This window comes from Puma concolor, chromosome F2, assembly GCF_028749965.1.
Source record: "Puma concolor isolate L17-30 chromosome F2, mPumCon1.1.hap2, whole genome shotgun sequence".
Taxonomy (NCBI): Eukaryota; Metazoa; Chordata; class Mammalia; order Carnivora; family Felidae; genus Puma; species Puma concolor.
The window spans coordinates 15675764-15695575 of record NC_141684.1 but is presented as its reverse complement, the minus strand read 5'-3'; the positions used below and the strand labels follow the sequence as shown (position 1 = coordinate 15695575).

The following is a 19812-nucleotide window of genomic DNA, read 5'->3' as shown; positions in this document are numbered from 1 at the left end:
GGTGACCTGGCTGCACACAGTACGCGTCACCTCGAGGACCACAAACAAAAAGGGAGGAAATTGCTACGAGGGTGGACACAGCGACGTGGCAGGGAACCCACAAGCAGGAGCGTGGCCGGGCTACAGGAAGGGTCTGGAGCTGTGGGCCACAAAGCCTTCACCGTTTCCACCCCTTGATGTGTTTGCCCCTTCTCCCTTGCTCCTCTCATCTTACACGTGGGAGAACGGGGCTGCCCCCAAATTCCAAATTTTGCGTGTGAGGAGTAAACCCACGTGCAGATGATGTTTCTGGGGCCCCATTCCAAATCACCTAACAGGGAATCTGATCCGTCCTGGGTCAAGTGACTGCCCCTGTCCAACCCACCATGACCAGGGACGGGGCAGGTGCCGGGCAGTGAGTGGGGTGGGTACACAGCATACCACAGCCGAGGCCCTGTGTTAGTATGGTCATGGGGCAAGAGAAAACTGAAACTCACTGCCTGGAGACACGGACAAGATGGACCCCATACGAGGCAGAAGGGGTAAAGACAGGCAGTGAGAAGCAGCATGGCCCCTGAAGTCGTATAGACCCAAGTTCAAATTCGGGTTCTGATACTTAGTTACATGACCTTGTGAAAAATTATGAAGCTCCCTAAGCCTTATTTTTCTCAACAGCAACATGAGGATAATGTTGTCCACTCTGCAGGACTGTTCTGAGGAGAGAGAGAACAGTTCAGGAAGAAAATCAACTATGATTCTGGTTGGTACCAAATTCTCAATAAATGGCAACAAATTATGAAGACCCAGTATCTGCAGGTGGCTTCTGATTTTGAGCTGTTTTTAAAACACACACACAAACCTCTTTTATTGATACTTATAATATTCATAAAGAAAACTAACCGGGTACTTGCAGAACTGGGTAGGGCAGCTGTGCTCTGTGATAAACAATACTCGGCTGTTACGGGTCCAATTCTTTGGTAAGAAAAATACCTGATACATAAAATTATGTATCTTTTTTTGTTGTTGTTGTTGTTGTTGTTGTTTTTTAAGATTTTATTTTGAGGTAATCTCCACATGCAATGTGGGGGCTTGAATTCACAACCCTGAGGTCAAGCATCACATGCTCTATTGACTGAGCCAGTCAGGTGCCCCTAAAATTATGTTTTCTTCAGGAAATTGAAGTCACGTGGTAATTTTCCTTGGTGCCCTCTTACATGAGCGATACACATACTAGAGAGGAAAGGGAAGTAACTTATAAATGTTACAGGGTCTTCACGGCCCTGCTCAAGCTGCCTTCTCGTAGTGTCCTTACGTCCCCTTCGCCACCTGCTGCAATCTGTTGCCCCTGTTGTATGCTCCGTGGCAACCTGTGTTTCCCCTAAGCTATCACTCACCTTGCTTTACAGTAATTCCTTTAGTTGTCTGTCTTCTTTCCTCAGCTACAAGCTCATTATGGGCAGGGACCATGACCTGTCTTTGTCAGTGATGGCCTCCCAGCACCCAGCTTGTGGACAGGCATGTAACACACTCAGTAACTCTATGTTGAATGAATGGCTGAGAGAATGATCTTTTTTCCAAATATAGTTCAAATCCCATCCTCTCCCTGAAATCTCAAATTCTTCCCAAATTACTATCCCTTTTTCCTCTACCAAACTATAGTAGACCTCAAAAAGTTTGGGCTTTTTTAGGTGCTTTTGTTCTTCTGAGGAATAAGGAAGGGAAGGAGTAATTGAGGAGGAAAGTGAAATCAATCTTTCAAACAACGAAGATGTTGGTAGATTTGATCCCCACCTGGTTGTAAATATCATCAGATCTCAGTCGACCAATGACCATACTGATGAAGGCTTCATTGATAGGCACTCTCCGGAAATAACTCTCAGGATAGTTGGGTGGTCTTTTGGCTCCTGGTTGGCTGGAATAACCTGTACTTCGTAGCAGCTTACAAATATCATCCATGTTTGAATCAGCAGATCGAGCAGCGCTGAACCACGTTCACAATGGGAAACAAAGGGCCAAACAAACCACACAGCTTAGAAACTCAAAAGTCCAAAAGAGCAGAATTTCATCATAACTTGACTTTATGTAGTTTTACATAAGACTCCTGGTCAGTCTATGTCCCCGGAGATTCACAATTGCATTTTCAAAAAGCTTATTATAGCAAACTTACCAGACGGATTCTTACACGTATGTATAGTTAGTTCTAAGTTGAGGTCCACAATCCCTTGTCTAAAATCTTTAGGGCTGGATTTGTTTCAGAATACTGCGTTTTTCAAATGTAAGAAATTAACATGGCGTGTAGATCGTATACAACACTTTAAGTAGGGTCTCAATTAGCATTACGTGATCAGCACACGTTAATATTTCTGCAGCAAAATTTATGAATTGTCATGCAAATGAGATAAATAAGGACCATCTATAGCCCCGATCTGGACTGATCAGGTTTTGACTCCAAATGGCTTCAGGTGAGATCAGAGTTTGCTGCCAGGGGAGTTACTATGTGCACGCATGTGTGTGTAGACATGCATATATTTTTTTGAGAGCTCTTTGGATTTCAGAGTTACAGATAAAGAATGTGATCCAGTACCAACATTTCATAAGTTAAAAAATAGTTAGGGGCGCCTGGGTGGCGCAGTCGGTTAAGCGTCCGACTTCAGCCAGGTCACGATCTCGCGGTCCGTGAGTTCGAGCCCCGCGTCGGGCTCTGGGCTGATGGCTCAGAGCCTGGAGCCTGTTTCCGATTCTGTGTCTCCCTCTCTCTCTGCCCCTCCCCCGTTCATGCTCTCTCTCTGTCCCAAAATTAAATAAATGTTGAAAAAAAAAATAGTTAAAAAAATTTTTGTAATGTTTATTTATTTTTGAGAGAGAGAGAGAGAGAGAGAGAGAGAGAGAGAGAGAGAGAGAAGGGAAACACAGAATCTGAAGCAGGCTCCAGGCTTTGAGCTGTCAGCACAGAGCCCAACATGGGGCTCAAATCCATGAACCATGATCATGACCTGGGCCGAAGTCAGATGCTTAACCGAATGAAAGCGCCCCCGGTTAAAAAATAATTTTAAAAGATATGTCAACATAAAGTGGGATATATAATCATCGTTTTTTGTTTTTTTTTTTTCCCCTTGGCAAGGTGTACCTTCTACAGAGATTGAATCAAAACATCTGTGATTTTCAGGGTGGTGTGGAGTGGTAATCCTCAGACTCAAAGAATCTTAGACTTGAGGATGACCTCCTATTTGATACAAGAATCTGCTTTCCCACAACTCTGACTTGGCGATTGTTCAGGGTCACTTCGGTAATGGGTCCTCACATTCTAATGAATTCACTGTTGTACCCAAAAGGACAAAGCAGAATTGTTAAAGCTGGCCTTGATGAGCAAACCCTTTTTTCTCCTTCTTTATGTCATTTATTATTTTTGGTTTTCCAGGTACTTTTGGAAATATACACAAGGGCATTCAAAGTTCATTTTTAAAGGGCGCCTGGGTGGCTCAGTCACTTAAGAGTGCGACTTCGGCTCAGGTCATGATCTCACGGTTCACGGGTTTGAGCCCTGCGTCAGGCTCTCTGCTGACAGCTTAGAGCCCAGAGCCTGTTCCAGATTCTGTGTCTCCCTCTCTCTCTCTGTCCCTCCCCTGCTCATGCTGTCTCTCTCTCAAAAATAGTAAGTAAACATTAAAAAAAATTTCAAAGTTCATTTTTAAAAACATGGATGACAAAACACCTCATGGTCAAACTGATGTGAATGAATTATGTCTGCTGAGGACACTCTCCTCACATACTGATGAAGCTGAAGTACATGGGCTAGTTGCGCAGCCTGCGATGAAGGGGCAGCAGTAGCAGGGGCTGCTAAGGGGCAGCAGTAGCAGGTGTCGCTGAAAAGATGATGTCCCCAACAATCCCTTTGTGCTGAGGATCTGCCCCTTTGTCCTATTTATTTTGTCCCAATTTGTAAGTTTAAGAATGTGAATACTAGGGGTGCCTGGGTGGCTCAGTCGGTTAAGTGTCCGACTCTTGGTTTTGGCTCAGGACATGCTCATGGTTCATGAGTTTGAGAACCATATCAAGCTCTGCATTGACACCGTGGAGCCTGCTTAAGATTCTCTCTCTGCCCCTCCCCTGAGCGTGCTCTCTTTCAAAAATAAATAAATAAATGTTTAAAAAAAGAATGTTAATTCCAGTCTGCACATCTTCAGCTCACATTGCTGATTCCTGCCTATCATTTGTTTCTTCCCAAATCTTGACTTTTTCTCTTATTTTTTTTAAAGTTCATATATTTATTTTGAGAGACAGAGAGAGCATGCACGTGTTGAAGAGGCAGAGAGAGAGAGAGAGAGAGAGAGAGAGAGAGAGAGAGAGAGAGAGAATCTGAAGCAGGCTCTGCCTGATGTTGGGCTCGAACTCACAGACCATGAGATCATGACCTGAGCTGAAATCTCTAAGAGTTAGTCGCTTAACTGACTAAGCCACCCAGGCACCCCTTGACTTTTTCTAATATTGACCTTACATCCAGGTTTTGACTCATTAACTCAGCACGTTGAAATCTGTGTGGTAGATACTGGAATTATAGAACTTTAAGGTGGCTTCTGACTTAAAGACCCTACCCCTTAAAGTCATAGTTCTGGACAGACATACGAAACACGTGATTGTGATATGTGCTCTTGTTTTGTTTCCACATATATTCAGGTGAGACTTCACTTCCCACCTAACTCTGAGAAATAGCTTTCCAAAGTCATCAAACCAAAAATGACAACAGAAAATTTATTCATGTCCCTACATCTGCCAAGGTGTAATATTTAAAAACTTAAAAAAAAAAAAAAGAACATTCATTAGACTTCCAACATTCCCAAATTTACCTTTAAGATAAAGAAAATTCAGTTCCTTTTTAAAAGAAAAAAAAAAAAAAACTAAGGTACTATTGTGGACATGATGATCTATGTATCTCTAATAATCTAAAACACATAGGCTCCTTTATGTGTAATATATAGATTACATGATATATAATCTATTATTATGGTAATGACACAAATATAGAGTAATTGTTACATTTCTCCATTACGTTCAGAAGAAATAAGAATCTCACGCCTTTCATTCTAGATCGTACCGCTGCCATTCACGACGAAAGTAGTACAGAAACTACTTCATTTTACCAATAGCAGTGCTTTTGGGGGGGTGCGGTCCCAGCCCTGGGATACCTGTATCGATAGTAGGAAACCAGCATTCTCTCTCGGACCTCTCCTTCGATCTTTTGGTCGATAACCAGCAGCATGACTCCGTACAAGTACAGTGCTTCACACTATGAAGAGAGAAAGACAATGGCCCAACTCACAGGAGCTACGTTCTTATGGAATGAAGTTGACGAGGGTTAAAAAGAAACACTTTGTTCCTATTCCTCCTAAAGGCTTCATATTACAAGGAGAATGCAGATTTTCCCAAAGGCTCTCACCTTCTGTACAGAATGGGCTTTGAAAAATTTATGGGAAATAAATTTTAATTTGCAGTGATTACCTTTCAATTGGCCTATTTTTGGTATTTCGCTTGGGGCCCCAAATGGAGTCCCAACATTATGAATACTTCTAAACCCTTTACCTGTTTAATGAACTTTTCTTAAGTGACTATCACGTACTAGTTTCCAAGGCTACAGGTCTGGGATGCAGAAGATAAAGAAGATAGGACTGCGCTGAGGAAGTTCACAACCACCCCATGACTTCCACTCACTTGTAATTCTGTTCAGTCTACTATGTTCTAAATTCAGATATTGTTGATTAGAAGAGAACTGTCAGTTTATTTGCTTCCCTTTAAAGAAGGGTACTTTGTATGTGTTTGGGACGTATGGGAAAAAAGTTGACATTCTTGACTTTCTATTTTAAGTGGCTACTATTACTTACTAGAAGCTGTTTTCCATCTTCATTGAGGAGCACAGTTTCTAAGGTTTGTTGAATATACACACCTTCATTGAGATCATCTAGATATCTAGAAATGAAACCCCAGGGCAAGTTATTCATTCTAATGAAAACATGACCACTTTTGAAGAAGGAATATAAAGATTTTTAAAAGATAAGACAAGACACCAGACATTCTGGCCTTCAAACGTTTGTGGCCCTTCATGCTCTTTAAGAATGGACTCGTGGAATGGAACTCCCAGTGGTTAGGGCCACAGGTTGCTAACACTGGCTACTCTAAGGAGAAAGAACCGTCTCTAGTCCCGATTTATGAATCATAAGTATCTTAGAAGTAACGTTATAAAGACATGGAATAGTTTAAAAACTGCTGAGTAATGAATTCTTAAGGGCTGAAAGGAAGAAAATACTGTGTAGTTAGGGATGAGATGGCAGGCTACGGTTACTAATGCTATAAAAATAAGCTTTTTCTCCACTTCTCCTAAAGAAGATGCTAAAATATGATCATAAACTACAGGATGGAAAGCCAGATGGCTTAATACAGAGAACAAACTGACGGCTGCCAGAGGGAGTGGGATGGGGTGGGGGCTGGGTGGGCAAAATGGGGGAAGGGGCGAGGGAGGTACAGGCTTCCAGTTATGGAGTCCCAGGGGTGAAGGGGGTGCTGCACGGCGACAGACGGTGGCTATTTGTGGGCACAGCAGAACTTACAGAGCTACCAGATCACTATGCTGCACACCTGAGACTAATGTAAACATTATGCGTGGACTATACCTCAATGAGGAAAAAAAAAGAAAAGAAAGCCATGACTCAGTACAAGCCGAGGTTATCGTACCGCTTCACAAGAGCAGGAAAGCATAACAACACTCTAAAATACTAAAGGTGACAAGTGCCACTGGAAGGAAAAGACGATTACGCACAGTAGGAGAGGAACTCAGGAAGGCGTGCACGCTCTGGCACGTCCCTTTTCCACTATTTACCCCCAGAATAAGCTATTACTGAATTAATACCTGTTTAGGTCTACAATATATTTATGCACACTTTGAAAGGCTAAATAAAATCTGGTCACAATTTCTATGTGGTTTTCACGAAACTCTTCATCTAAATCCTGTAGCTCTGGCTTAGCTTCCAGCTTGCTTTCCCATAACTCTGGACCCTAAGAAGAAAAACACATTCATGTGAAACGTCAACAAAAGCATACTTGTTGGTAACATTTTCTTTTTTTTTTTTAATTTTTTTTTTTAACGTTTATTTATTTTTGAGAGAGAGAGACAGAGCATGAACGGGGGAGGGTCAGAGGGAGACACAGAATCTGAAGCAGGCTCCAGGCTCTGAGCTGTCAGCACACAGCCCGACACGGGGCTTGAACTCACGGACCGCGAGATCATGACCTGAGCCGAAGTCGGCGGCTTAACCGACTGAGCCACCCAGGCGCCCCACGTTGGTAACATTTTCTAAACAGTCTTTTAAAAATGTGTTCCTATGCTTGAAAAAGGAGATGAGAAATTGAAAGAGGAGCAACAGAAAGTAACAGAGATAACAGACGCCTAGATACGGAATCCCCTTGAAAGAAACAAAGTTGGATTGTAACCATGATCGGCAAGCTTTTAAGTGTGGGGTCCTTCACTGTAAAATACGTTTCACCAAAGTTATCTTTTTAAAAGTGTGATTATGTTATGTTAGGGCTTCCACACAACACCTTTATATTATTTTCAAATTAGTTAGCTGACGCTAAACGTGGTATAAAAGCTTTCCTCTTTAACTCTTTCTCCATAATTACTTAGCCTCTCAGGGTCCCACACTTCCCAGAGAAAGCATGCTTTTGTAGGAAAGATAGCGTTCAAAATGCTATGGAGGAAGGTTACCTTAAAATAGCTGAAATCAAAGATGATATCTCCATATTTCTGTAGATCGGCTCGGTCTTTAAACCTGAACACAGCAGGGATAAACTCCGAGAGCCTCAGAAGTTCAGCAATGATGGCATTACCACAGGAAACAATCCTTAGGATTGCCTGGCCACACAGGTTGTTCTCAGCTAGGAAGTCCAACATCGTGCGGATGAGTGCCTGGCCGGGAGGAATGTTTCAGTGGCTTCAGAGCAGAGGTCTGTAAATCATTAGATGAAACCAGGTCTGCTGACAGATTGGCTGCTCCATTAAAGGACCTGTATCCCAAAAGAAAAGTATAAAAAAAAAAATCTCCATTTTTATTTTTAAAAAAATTTTTTTTCAACGTTTTTTTTTTTTTTATTTTTATTTTATTTTTGGGACAGAGAGAGACAGAGCATGAACGGGGGAGGGGCAGAGACAGAGGGAGACACAGAATCGGAAACAGGCTCCAGGCTCCGAGCCATCAGCCCAGAGCCTGACGCGGGGCTCGAACCCACGGACCGCGAGATCGTGACCTGGCTGAAGTCGGACGCTTAACCGACTGCGCCACCCAGGCGCCCCAAAAATCTCCATTTTTAAAGGGAGCATATGTAACACATGCATGAGTTCCGACATGAGGGAAGGGCCTTTATTGTCCACTCCTCCCGGTGTTCCATGTGGATGGACTTTGCTCAGTGAACACTCTTGGCCTGTTTTCAATCCTTTATTCACTTCTCCCCATGAGAAAGGACCTGATGCAGCTGGGAGGAGCCAGTGAGCATCGCGGTTCCAACGTGCCCTATGTTGGGCACTGATTATTAAATTGTCCTTACGGGAGTTGTCTTACCTTTGCTAACGCTTGTTTTACCTCTGGAAAAGAGAACTGTGCCTCAAATCCACTCGAATTAGGTGAGGGAGCCACCTTGAAAAAAAGTGTTTCTCATACGGAAAACACAGGAGGCCCTTGTTATCAAGGGTAAGACATACCTGAGAAATACTCCTGAGTGACGCTAAAGTAGAGACAAATGTTTCATACTGAGCGGTGGAAAAGTTTTGATTAGAAAGATATCTCGGAATGATGTAATTAAAACGTATGAAAGGAAGTTCCGTACTTACCCCCAATTCAGAGTAAAGTTGCAACAAGGACGTACTAACTCAAGGGACATACCAAGAATGCGCTGAAAGTTGATCTCACCAAATTGTAATTTTGATAATACATATTTTGTACTTCATAGCTGACTTTCATAGCATGATCTTAGAAAAAGGTAATTTTTGCAACAACAAAAAAAATGTTTCAAGGCAGCATTCATTTTCCCAAAGGCCTCTTCCGACTCTTTTTTTCAAATCATTATCTTTGAAAGTGTTAGTTTTGTCATCATCTTCGCTGTATTGCTCTCCTCTACTTGTTAATTTAGCTAAGTCATCATTGGGTCAGCTTCATGCAGGCCTGAATTATTTTTCAACTTTGTGAAGGCTTGTGTACTTCCTAACATTTGCACTGGCACTGTGTCCTATCGACACGACATTAGCATTAAGAAGAGTGACCACCAAAAACAAGAATTCAGCCCAAGAGACTCTTTAGTACATGAATATCTGCAAGGGAACTCATCTTACAAGTGATCGTTACCATTTTTATATCCATGCCAATTTTTACGTTCATATGTAATCTTCTGGCTGCAGGGAGTCAAAAAGTAAACAGTAAAATAGTGAGGACTTCACTGTACGCAAAACCAGAATGTGGGAAGACTTTGGACAGGAGAGGGCTTCCTCTGCAGCCCCAGCAAAACACTCCCCAACCCTTGTCACATATTTTCAAAGTTCACTCGCGCTGAGCTACCTCGTGTAGTTATCTTTTGTGTAACCCTTAAAGGTTTTCTTTTTTCCTCTTATAAGTCTCTTCTTATGGATTCAGCATCTAGAAATGTCTTCATTTCCTAGGATGCTGTTGACTCTCCAACAATAATTCCCTCCCTCCTTTCCCTTGTTCCCTATAGAGGACAGAACAGGTGGATCCTTATTTTCTCATTGCCCCCGAATCTAGGCTACACATGTGACTCAGTTTCGACCAAATAGACGTAAGAGGTAGTCTACGGCAGACCTGATAGGAAATTTTTTTTCCCCTCCTGCGATAAGGAGAGAAGCACATGAAATTTCTCTCTTTCCTCTATCCCTCTTCTTCTGGTCTTTGAATGTGGCCCAATGAACATGTCTTGTCTGAAGTTTCAATAGCCACCTTGAGACCATGAGGTGATGAGCCTAAGAGAAAAAAGGCCCCAAACCTGCAGACTGTGCTTTGGAAGAAAAGACAGACTCTAAATTCTTGTTGAGGTGACTGACTCATTGATTCAACTGTAGCACCACCTATCTCTGTAATCCTTGTAAAATGAACTGTTTTTATGCTTTATTTACTGCTAGTTGGCTTTGGGATTATTTGTAGGTGGAAGCATTCCTAATGCTACAGATTCATTCATTCAGTAAATAGGCATCTAGTGCCTACTATGTGCCAAGCACTGAGGCTACTTCAGTGAACAAAACTAAGTTCCTGCTCTCTCTCATAAAGCCTGCATACTATTGGGAGTGGGGAAGAGACAATAAACAAATAAATACATTAGGTATCAGCCTGTGATCATTGCTGGGAAGGAAAAAGCATGATAAAGAGACGGAGTGTGTGCTGTTTTAGTTTGTGAAAGCCTCTCTGGTAAGATATTTGAGCAGGGACCAGAAGGAAGTGAGGCAGCAAGCAGTAAGGGTGTCTGGGTGTTGTCAGAAGCCCCTAAGACAGTCCCCGAGGCCCTCCTTCCCCTTATTCATGCCCTGTGGACGCCCCTCTCCTCGAGTGTGGCTTCCTATCTCTTAAAGAACAGAATATGGTAGATGTAAAAGATATCACTTCTCAGATTAGATTGCAAAAAAACCTGTGACTTCTGGCTGGGGCGCGTTCCCTAGCTTGTTTGCTCTGGGAGAAAGCAAACTGTCATGTTGTAAGAGAGCCCTGTGATGAGGGAGTGAGAGGCCTCCCAACAACCACCTGAATGAGCCTGAAAAGGGACTCCCCCCCACAAACCGAGCTGAGCCTTCAGATGACAGCATCTATTCACAGCTAGGCTGCAACCTCCCAAGAGCCCCTCAGCCGAACGCACCCAGCTAAGCCACACCAACTGATTCCTGACCACAGAAACTGTAAGACAATAAATGTCTTTTGTCTTAGCCACTAGGTGTTGGGGTAGTTTGTTATTTTACAATAAGTGATGATCTGGGAGAAGGGCATTCCAGGCAGGATTTACAAGTAAATGCAGAGGCCCCAGGTCAGCAATGCACTAGATGTGTTCCGGGAACAGCAAAGTGGCTGATGTGGCTGGTGCAGAGTGAGCAAAGGATAGAAGCACAGATCAGAGGAAGTGGATGGGGTTGCTCCAAGAGCAGGGACTGCTAAGAAGCCATTACAGTTGTCTAGAACTCTCTCCAATGAGGGTATCCTTTAATATACATTAAGGCATAAATTATTAACAAGCCCTTTCATTTTCTCATGATGTTTACTTGTGAAGGCACATTGATCTCTAATACGCTGAATTTCAGATAATTTCATTCCACCTCTTTTTTTAAATTTTTTTTTAACGTTTATTTATTTTTGAGACAGAGAGAGACAGAGCATGAATGGGGGAGGGTCAGAGAGAGGGAGACACAGAATCCGAAACAGGCTCCAGGCTCTGAGCTGTCAGCACAGAGCCCGACGCGGGGCTCGAACTCACGGACCGCGAGATCATGACCTGAGCCGAAGTCGGCCGCTCAACGGACTGAGCCACCCAGGCGCCCCACATTCCACCTCTTTCAAAGTAAACTCTACCCTTAGCGTGGGGCTCCAACTCACCCCAAGATCAACAGTCACATGCTCTACTGACTGAGCCAGCCAGGCGGCCCAATTTCACTCCATTTTTTTTGCACTGAATGGGTGTGGCTGGGAAAATGAGACAAGAAAAAGGAGGAAATAATGGCAAATGGGGGGGGGGGGGAGAAAGAAAAAGTCACTGAAGTCCTCTGAAGACCACCAAACTAACCCAGAAAGATCTAAGGTCTGAGGATACCAGGTCTAAGCAGGAAGAAACTCCAGACACAACTGCAAGGTGGACAAGCTATGTTTCACTGCTGTAACTGCAACCAGATTCTGGATACCAACACAGGCCAGACAATGGGACCATGGAGAAAGCATCTTTAAAGCAAAACACGATTACCTGCCTTCTTGCCTTCCCTGCCCAAGCAAAAAAAAAAAAAGGATGAACAGATACACTCAGCACCTGCATGCACATGGTCAGGTTAGCTTAGGCCTGGGATAATGACATGTCAAGACTTTTGTGTATCTGCTTCTTATTGTAATCCTTAAATCCTTACACTGTTGGCAACATTCAAGATATTATTTGGTTACATTATTTGGTAAATACCCCAAGGTTTTGCCCTAAAGAACAGAATCTAAGAACCAACATTAAAGATGCCTAATCATGTTGCAGTGATTTCAGAATTATGTGGCTTTATAGAAGGTGCTAAGACTTGGTTGAGATTTTTAAAAAATCACTCTAGAGTGAGGTGCAAATAAACACTGCAGAAAAACCCATATTGAATCTTCTATTCAGTGGTTCTTTTGCTGCTAGAGATGAAGAAAATTCATAAAGACCAGTTTTTCTCAGTATATGCTGCATTACTATTTGGCATGAAATGAAACCAGAGATCCCACTCAATTTCCTAATTTTCTTTTATAAAGCACCCAAAAAGTAGCTGTAACTTTATTTTTAAGAATTTAGTGTGTGTGGGGGGGGAGACTGGGGGGAGAGGGGAAAATAGGTGATGGGCATTGAGGAGGGCACTTGTTGGGATGAGCACAGGGTGTTACATGTAAGTCAATTTGACAATAAATTATATTAAAAAATAAAATTAAAAAATTATTTGAAATTTACATCATGTTTAGCTTTATGCAAAAGTAACCATCCTGAAACGACTAGTAATGGTAAATATGTGTGTATATTTGGTAAATTTGTGTGTATAAACACATGAGGGATTGAAAGTGAGTGTTTAGATTAGAATGAATAATATGTACTAGATATACTCATAAATGACTTTTTAAATGTTAAAAACATAGCATTTAGTATGGAACTGTGGTTTACAGTTCGGAAAGTAATCCTAGACAACAGACAACATGTTTCAAGAATGCAGCATGGCATCATTATACCAATTACCGAGTAAGTACAGAACTGAATTCTGAAGGAAATAAAATTGTCCGGGGACAAACCGCTGTTTGCCCTACTCAGAGGACAAAAGAACACAGGTCTATTTTTATCCTTTCATAAGAGCTCAGTTCCATAAAAAAGGAAGCACTGGTCTCCACCTATCCATTATCAGAAACAAAATATAATGGTTGTTGACCAAGATAAAAGTGACCGACAAATCTCTTCCAGAAAAGTTCTAAAATGAGTCTGATCACTCTAGTCCCATTCATAAATCCTGGAAGGGACAGGAGAAAGAGAAACGGGAGGTGCTCCTGGTCGTGGGCCAGTAAGACCTCTCCGTTCCTTCCCCTGACTCCATCACCTATGTTGGAGTAAGCTCCGTGCATTTGGAATCGGGACACCCGGCTCCATTACCAGCTCTGTGACTTATGTTTTCGACCGTGCGACCATAAACCAGTCAGGGCCCTTGGAACTGTTTTGAGAAATGCAAAGAACTTTGGCACCAGCATGACACAGGTGAGGGAATTAAGGTGCAGAAAGCAACAATGACTTGCTCCAACTCGCAGCCCACGGCATTACCAGAATTCAAACCCGGGTCCATCAGACTCTACGAGACTTCGCGAACCACTCAATTTTCTCGAGGGCAAACGGAGGGATAACATTGTCTACCCAGCACGGCTCCTGGAAACTTGGAAGGTACAGATGCGGGCCAAGCAGTTGAACATCACTTCCTAAAGCGCCCAGGCGGCGTGGAAAATTCTGTCCACCTAAGTGGGGATGAGGAGCCTGGACTGCGGCCCCGCCCCAGGAGGCCCCTCAGTCCTCCAAGCCGGGCTCCGCATCGAGACCGCACCGCACGCCGCAGACGCCCCTTCGGCCAGCGCGGCCCGGCCAGGGGCTGGGGAGGGGCCGGGGGACCGAATCGAGGGCGCGTCCCGCCCCAACTCACCTGTCACCCGGGCCACGCCAGGGCGCACGTGCAGGGCCGGCGATCGCGGACTGGGTTGGCACCTGGGTCCCCACGCCGCCCTCTCCGCACGCGTCCCCTTCTAGACGCAGCCCTCGATCGCCAGCCTGCGGGACCCCCGCTTCCGCCTCTGACTCCCCTGGCGGTCACATGATCAGAGGGGCGGAGAGCAGGGCGGGGCGTCATGTGACCGTTCGCCGGCGCCGGCTGATGACGCGAGAGCCCGCGCTCGCGGTTTCAGCGACTAGAGAAGGGAGTTGAGGAAGGAGTTGGGGTCCGGGTGGGGGCAGTCCGGGTGCAGCCAGAGAGAGCTGGGTCGGACATCCAGGTAAGGCAGAAGCGAGGGGTGGCGATGGCGAGGGTGGCGGGAGGTGTCGCCTCCCTCTCGGGCCCTCCGCGGGTGCCCTGAGCTGGGGTCCGTCCACCTGGGATACGGTCCTGGCTCTGCACGTTAAGCAGTGAGGCTTGGGCAGGCTGCCCCCCTTCCCGAGACGCCATCTCTCCGTCCTTCTGCCCTGGTAGGGAACTGATCACGAATTCTTGGTGCAGATTAATCCAGTTGGAGCTGTCTTTAGAAGCAGGGCCTCGGGCAGGTCGTTTAAATAAGCTCTTGTGTCAGTTTCCTTTTCTCTCCTATAAATGGTTGTGAGGATTAGGATAATGAGAGTGAAGCGCCGGAGCACCCGTTTATGGGGAAATGGTGGTTGCTGTTATTGTTGTCAGTCTCAGTTCTTTATTGATCGCCGGTTTTGTGAGAGGAGCTGTTTCACATGCTGTAGAACGTGTCAGAGTTCTAGTTTAAGCTGCTCCCAGAGTGAGGGAGTGGTAGCCACGTGAACGAATAGTTGTGATGAGTTTTTTTTTTTTAATTTTTTTTTTCAACGTTTATTTATTTTTGGGACAGAGAGAGACAGAGCATGAGCGGGGCAGGGGCAGAGAGAGAGGGAGACACAGAATCGGAAACAGCCTCCAGGCTCTGAGCTGTCAGCCCAGAACCTGACGCGGGGCTCGAACTCACGGACCGCGAGATCGTGACCTGGCTGAAGACGGACGCTCAACCGACTGCGCCACCCAGGCGCCCCGAGTTGTGATGAGTTTTATAATAGTGTGTGTGTGTGTGTGTGTGTGTGTGTGTGTGTGTGTGTGTGTGTGTGTGATGGAGAGAGAGAGGGAGGGATAGTGGTAGCATGGCGGGGGTGGGGCAGGCAATTTCTTGTATGGATAGGAGAAGGCTTCATGAAGAAAGAAGTATCCTTGCATCTTGTAAAGGGAGATACAGCTCTGGCTGGACTCCTACAGGTCCCCATGGACGTAAAGGTCAATATAGTGTCTGTAAATTGTTTGCTTTGTGCTTACCACTGTGCTGTACAGAAAGATAAGAGAGGGAAACAGTATTTGAAAATTTTTTTTATTTTTTTTAATTTTTGAGAGACACAGAGAGCTCCGGGGGGGGGGGGGGGGGGGGAAGAGGCAGAGAAAGAGGGAGACACAGAATCCCAAGCAGGCTAGGCTCCAAGCTGTTGGCACAGAGGCCGATGCGGGGCCCAAACCCACAAGCTGAGCGATCATGACCTGAGTTGAAGTCCAACACTTAATTGACTGAAACACACAGGGACCCTCTGGGGAAACTTTTTTTTTTTTTTTAAATATAATTTATTGTCAAATTGGTTTCCATACAACAGCCAGTGCTCATCCCAACAAGTGCCCTACTCAATGCCCCCAACCACTTTCTCCTCTCCCCCACCCCCCATCAACCCTCAGTTTGTTCTCTGTATTTAAGCGTCTCTTATGGTTTGTCTCCCTCCCTCTCTGTTTGTAACTATTTTTCCCCCTTCCCTCCCCCATGGTCTTCTGATAAGTTTCTCAAGATCCACATATGAGTGAAAACATATGATACTTGTCTTTCTCTGATTGACATTTCGCTTAGCGTAATACCTTCCAGTTCCATCCATGTTGCTGCAAGTGGCATGATTTCATTCTTTCTCATTGCCAAGTAGAATTCCATTGTATATATAAACCACATCTTCTTTATCCATTCCTCAGTTGGTGGACATTTAGGCTCCTTCCATAATTTGGCTATTGTTGAAAGTGCTCCTATAAACATTGGAGTACATGTGCTCCTATGCATCAGCACTCCTGTATCCCTTGGGTAAATTCCCAGCAGTGCTATTGCTGGGTCATAGGGTAGTTCTATTTTTAATTTTTTGAGGAACCTCCACACTGTTTTCCAGAGTGGCTGCACCAGTTTGCATTCCCAGCAACAGTGCAAGAGGGTTCCCTTTTCTCCACATCCTCTCCAGTATCTATAGTCTCCTGATGTGTTCATTTTAGCCACTCTGACCGGCGTGAGCTGGTGTCTCAGTGTGGCTTTGATTTGTATTTCCCTGATGATGAGTGATGTTGAGCATCTTTTCATGTGTCTGTTGGCCATCTGGATGTCATCTTTGGAAAAGCGTCTATTCATGTCTTCTGCCCATTTCTTCACTGTATTATTTGTTTCTTGGGTGTGGAGTTTGGTGAGTTCTTTATACATTTTGGATACTAACCCTTTATCCGATATGTCATTTGCAAATATCTTTTCCCATTCTGTCGGTTGCCTTTTAGTTTTGTTGATTGGGGAAACAGTATTTTTTAACAAATATTTATTTTGGGAGAGCACAAGTGGGGGACGGGCAGAGAGAGAGGAGGAGAGAGGATCTGAAGCAGGCTCTGCACTGACAGGCCGACAGCACAGAGCCGGATGTGGAGCTTGAACTCCCCAACTGTGAGATCCTGACCTGAGCCAGAGTCCCAACGCTCTACGGCCTGAGCCACCCAGGTGCCCCGGAAACAGTATTTTTAAGTTAGCTAATAACTAGTCCTGCCTGAAGCGAATCTTAGACCTGCTGAATGTTTTTGTCTTTCTCCTTCCCCCATTCATATGTTGAAATACTGATGCCAGTGTGCTGGTATTAGGAAGTGGGGCCTTTGAGAGGTGCTTAGGTCTTGAGAGTAGAGCCCTCATGAATGGGATTAGTGCCTTTGGTAAAAGAGGCTCTTCAAGCTCCCTTGCACCTCCGACCTGTGAAGAGGAAGACTGAGAAGGCCTGGGGGCTATGAACCAGGAAGAGGGCCTTCAGAATGCAACCCAGCTGGCACCTTGATCTTGGACTTGCCAGCCTCCGGAACTGAGAGATAAATTTCTGTGGTTTATAAGCCACCCAGTATGGTGTCTTATTACAGCAGCCCGAATGGCCTAAGACAAGGTGTGTTAGGGGAGGCAAAATAACATGCTTGGGAAGAACTCAGGAAACCTCGTTTTAAACTTCCTTGGTAACCATATGTTCAGGGAACAAAGAGATTATTCTTACTGGGGAAGACTCCCAAGTGGAGGTTGATTTAAACCTGGGTTTCTCAACCACTGCGTGATTGACATTTTGGTCCTGATGATTCTTTGGGGTGGAGGTGGAGGCGGGTTGCCGTCCTGTGAGTTAATGTGCTTAGCTGTGTACATAGTGGTAGAAATAGGGAAAAGTGCGTCTACGCCATCTGTCCTCTCCATCCATTCTCTTTGCTTCTCAGTCTGAATCTTTTCCCTGGAAATACTCCAGCATTACAGAAGGAAGTTTTCCCCAGCTCTGTGCAAGGGTAAAGTTTCATTCGCATAATGTGAATTTTGCACGCACATCATAAGGATAGCTATCATGTGCTAGATACTTCCCATTTATCCTGGATTATATTATTCCCTGTATACACTGTGTGTTTTTGTCAGCTCCCGCTGCTATTGAAAAATAGCATAGACTGGTGGCTTAAACAATAGAAATTCATTTCTCACAGTTTTGGAGACTAGAAGCTGGAGATTGGGGCGCTGGCATGGTTGGATACTGGTAAGGACCCTCCTAGTTCACAGTAGGCCACCTTCTTGTTATATCCTTCCAAGGTGGAGAGAGAGAGAGAGAGAGAGAGAGAGAGAACTCTGGTGTCTCCTCTTCTTCTAATAAGGACACTGATCCCTTCCTGAGGGCTCTACCCTCAGGATGTCTAAACCTAATTACCTCCCAAAGGCCTCATCTCAAAATACCATCACCATGGGGGTTAGGCTCTCAACATACAAGTTTGGCGGGGGTTGAGATGCAGTTATTTCAGTGTTCTCCGTACTTGTTTGCTTCTAAGAATTATCTGGGGTTATTCATAAAAATACTGGTTTCCTAGAGTATCCACTAGGGACTCTGATTTAGTAGGTCTGAGAGCGTACCTGTATATAAATCTATATTTCTTTTTAAGTTTTTTTATGTTTATTTTTGAGAGAGAGAGAAAGACAGAGTGTGAGTCGGGGAGGGGCAGAGAGCGAGGGAGACACAGAATCCAAAGCAGGCTCCAGGCTCTGAGCTGTCAGCACAGAGCCCGACATGGGGCTTGAACTCATGAACCACGAGATCATGACCTGAGCTGAAGTCGGATGCTCAACTGACTGAACCACCCAGGTGCCCCAAATCTATGTTTTTGAGAACCATGTCAACTGATTCTTAAGATCACACAAGTTTTAGAAAACTACAACATTTGATTTCAATAATGCTGTGAGATAGATAGATAATTTCCTTCAGACTGAAGATAGAGAAGGTCAGCAACTAAACCAGGGTTGTGAAGTTTTAAGTAGCATGGATGGGACAGAATTTTCAGGCATCTCTGCCCATTGTCCATTCTTGTAAGCACTCTGTACTGTCGCTTACAGTGTTAAAATGATGAAGTTGATGGTAATATTTGCTTCCACTTTTAAAGATTTATCTGGTGGGCATTATTTTCAGTGTTTTATTATACACCTTAACTCATTCAGTTCTCACAGGAATCCTTGAGCTAGGCCCTGGATGATTCCTATTTTAGGAGGGGGAAAAATGAAACACTGAGAGGTTAAGTAATTCGCCTGAAGTCATTCAGTTACTCAAATGGCAGAATCTGGCTCTTAACTGAGGTAGTCTGGTTCTAGAGGCTACATGCTTGACCACTACTCCATATGGCCTCCATATTTTGCTCTATAATGTAGAAAAATTCTTCTTTTACTGACAGAGTCTGGGATGTTACCAAGTCTATAAATCTGTTAGAACCAGAGGACTGTCAGGAATTTATACCAGTATCTATATATATACATTTTTTAAATTTATATTTAATATATTATGGTTTTCAGAATTCAATATGCATATATGTCAGATAAGTTAACAACTACAGATTTTGGAGTTCTCTGTATTAAATGATTTTACTTTTACTATCAGTTTTTAGAAAAATGCATCAGATGAATAGTCTACTTTGTCTAACCCCTTTATGTTTTAGGTTTCATAAAACTATGCTGTTGTTGAATTCTTCAGAGAACCAAGGAATGTTTTAAAAGAGGGTATTCTCCCTCCTTTGAAAAACGAAGACCCTTCCCCCTTGTATTGAGCGCATCTGTGTTTGGTGGCCCAGATGACAGCACAATGCTTTAGTGTCCCCTCCAGGGATGGAGAATGTTCGTAATAGTGTGGCACTTGTGGGATATTAGATACATTCATATGGATGTTTATAGCAGTTTTATTTTCTTATGCAGTTATTATTCTGACCCCTAAATCTTATTTTATTGTGTTTGAAAACTTAGGTAATAATTTCAAGATGCCCGGACGTTCGAGTTCAAGTTCAGGCTCAACTGGTTTTATATCCTTCAGTGGTATAGAATCTGCTCTCTCCTCTTTGAAAAACTTCCAATCCTGTATCAGCTCTGGAATGGACACAGCTTCTAGTGTTGCCTTGGATCTTGTGGAAACTCAGAGTAAGTAACAAAACTTATTTCTTTTGTGTTTACTTTGAGATAACCTGGTGTGGAGGCATTCTAGGGATATGAGATACTGCTCACCTTTTGAGTGTTCTTGAGGCAATCACTTAATCCC

At 44.0% G+C, this 19812-nt stretch overlaps 2 protein-coding genes across 3 annotated transcripts in view; one reads left to right on the top strand and one right to left on the bottom strand.

The window, feature by feature from the left end:
• WASHC5 (WASH complex subunit 5) overlaps window positions 1–14077 on the bottom strand; it is a 64647-nt gene extending 50570 nt beyond the window's left edge. Inside the window, exons 1-6 of the mRNA XM_086695872.1 lie at window positions 13901–14077; window positions 7733–8031; window positions 6878–7023; window positions 5856–5940; window positions 5163–5263; window positions 1771–1960 (exon numbers count right to left, since the gene is read on the bottom strand). Of these exons, the coding sequence (XP_086551998.1) occupies window positions 1771–1960; window positions 5163–5263; window positions 5856–5940; window positions 6878–7023; window positions 7733–7918 (708 nt within the window). The 5' untranslated portion in view covers window positions 7919–8031; window positions 13901–14077. The remainder of the gene's footprint in view (window positions 1–1770; window positions 1961–5162; window positions 5264–5855; window positions 5941–6877; window positions 7024–7732; window positions 8032–13900) is intronic.
• A 22-nt stretch (window positions 14078–14099) lies between these two features.
• Window positions 14100–19812, top strand: part of NSMCE2 (NSE2 SUMO ligase component of SMC5/6 complex) — a 217202-nt gene continuing 211489 nt past the window's right edge. Inside the window, exons 1-2 of one of the 2 annotated variants that reach the window (XM_086695873.1) lie at window positions 14100–14246; window positions 19524–19694. In XM_086695873.1, the coding sequence (XP_086551999.1) occupies window positions 19538–19694 (157 nt within the window). In that variant the 5' untranslated portion in view covers window positions 14100–14246; window positions 19524–19537. The remainder of the gene's footprint in view (window positions 14247–19523; window positions 19695–19812) is intronic. The other variant, XM_025922826.2, reaches the window with a different exon arrangement.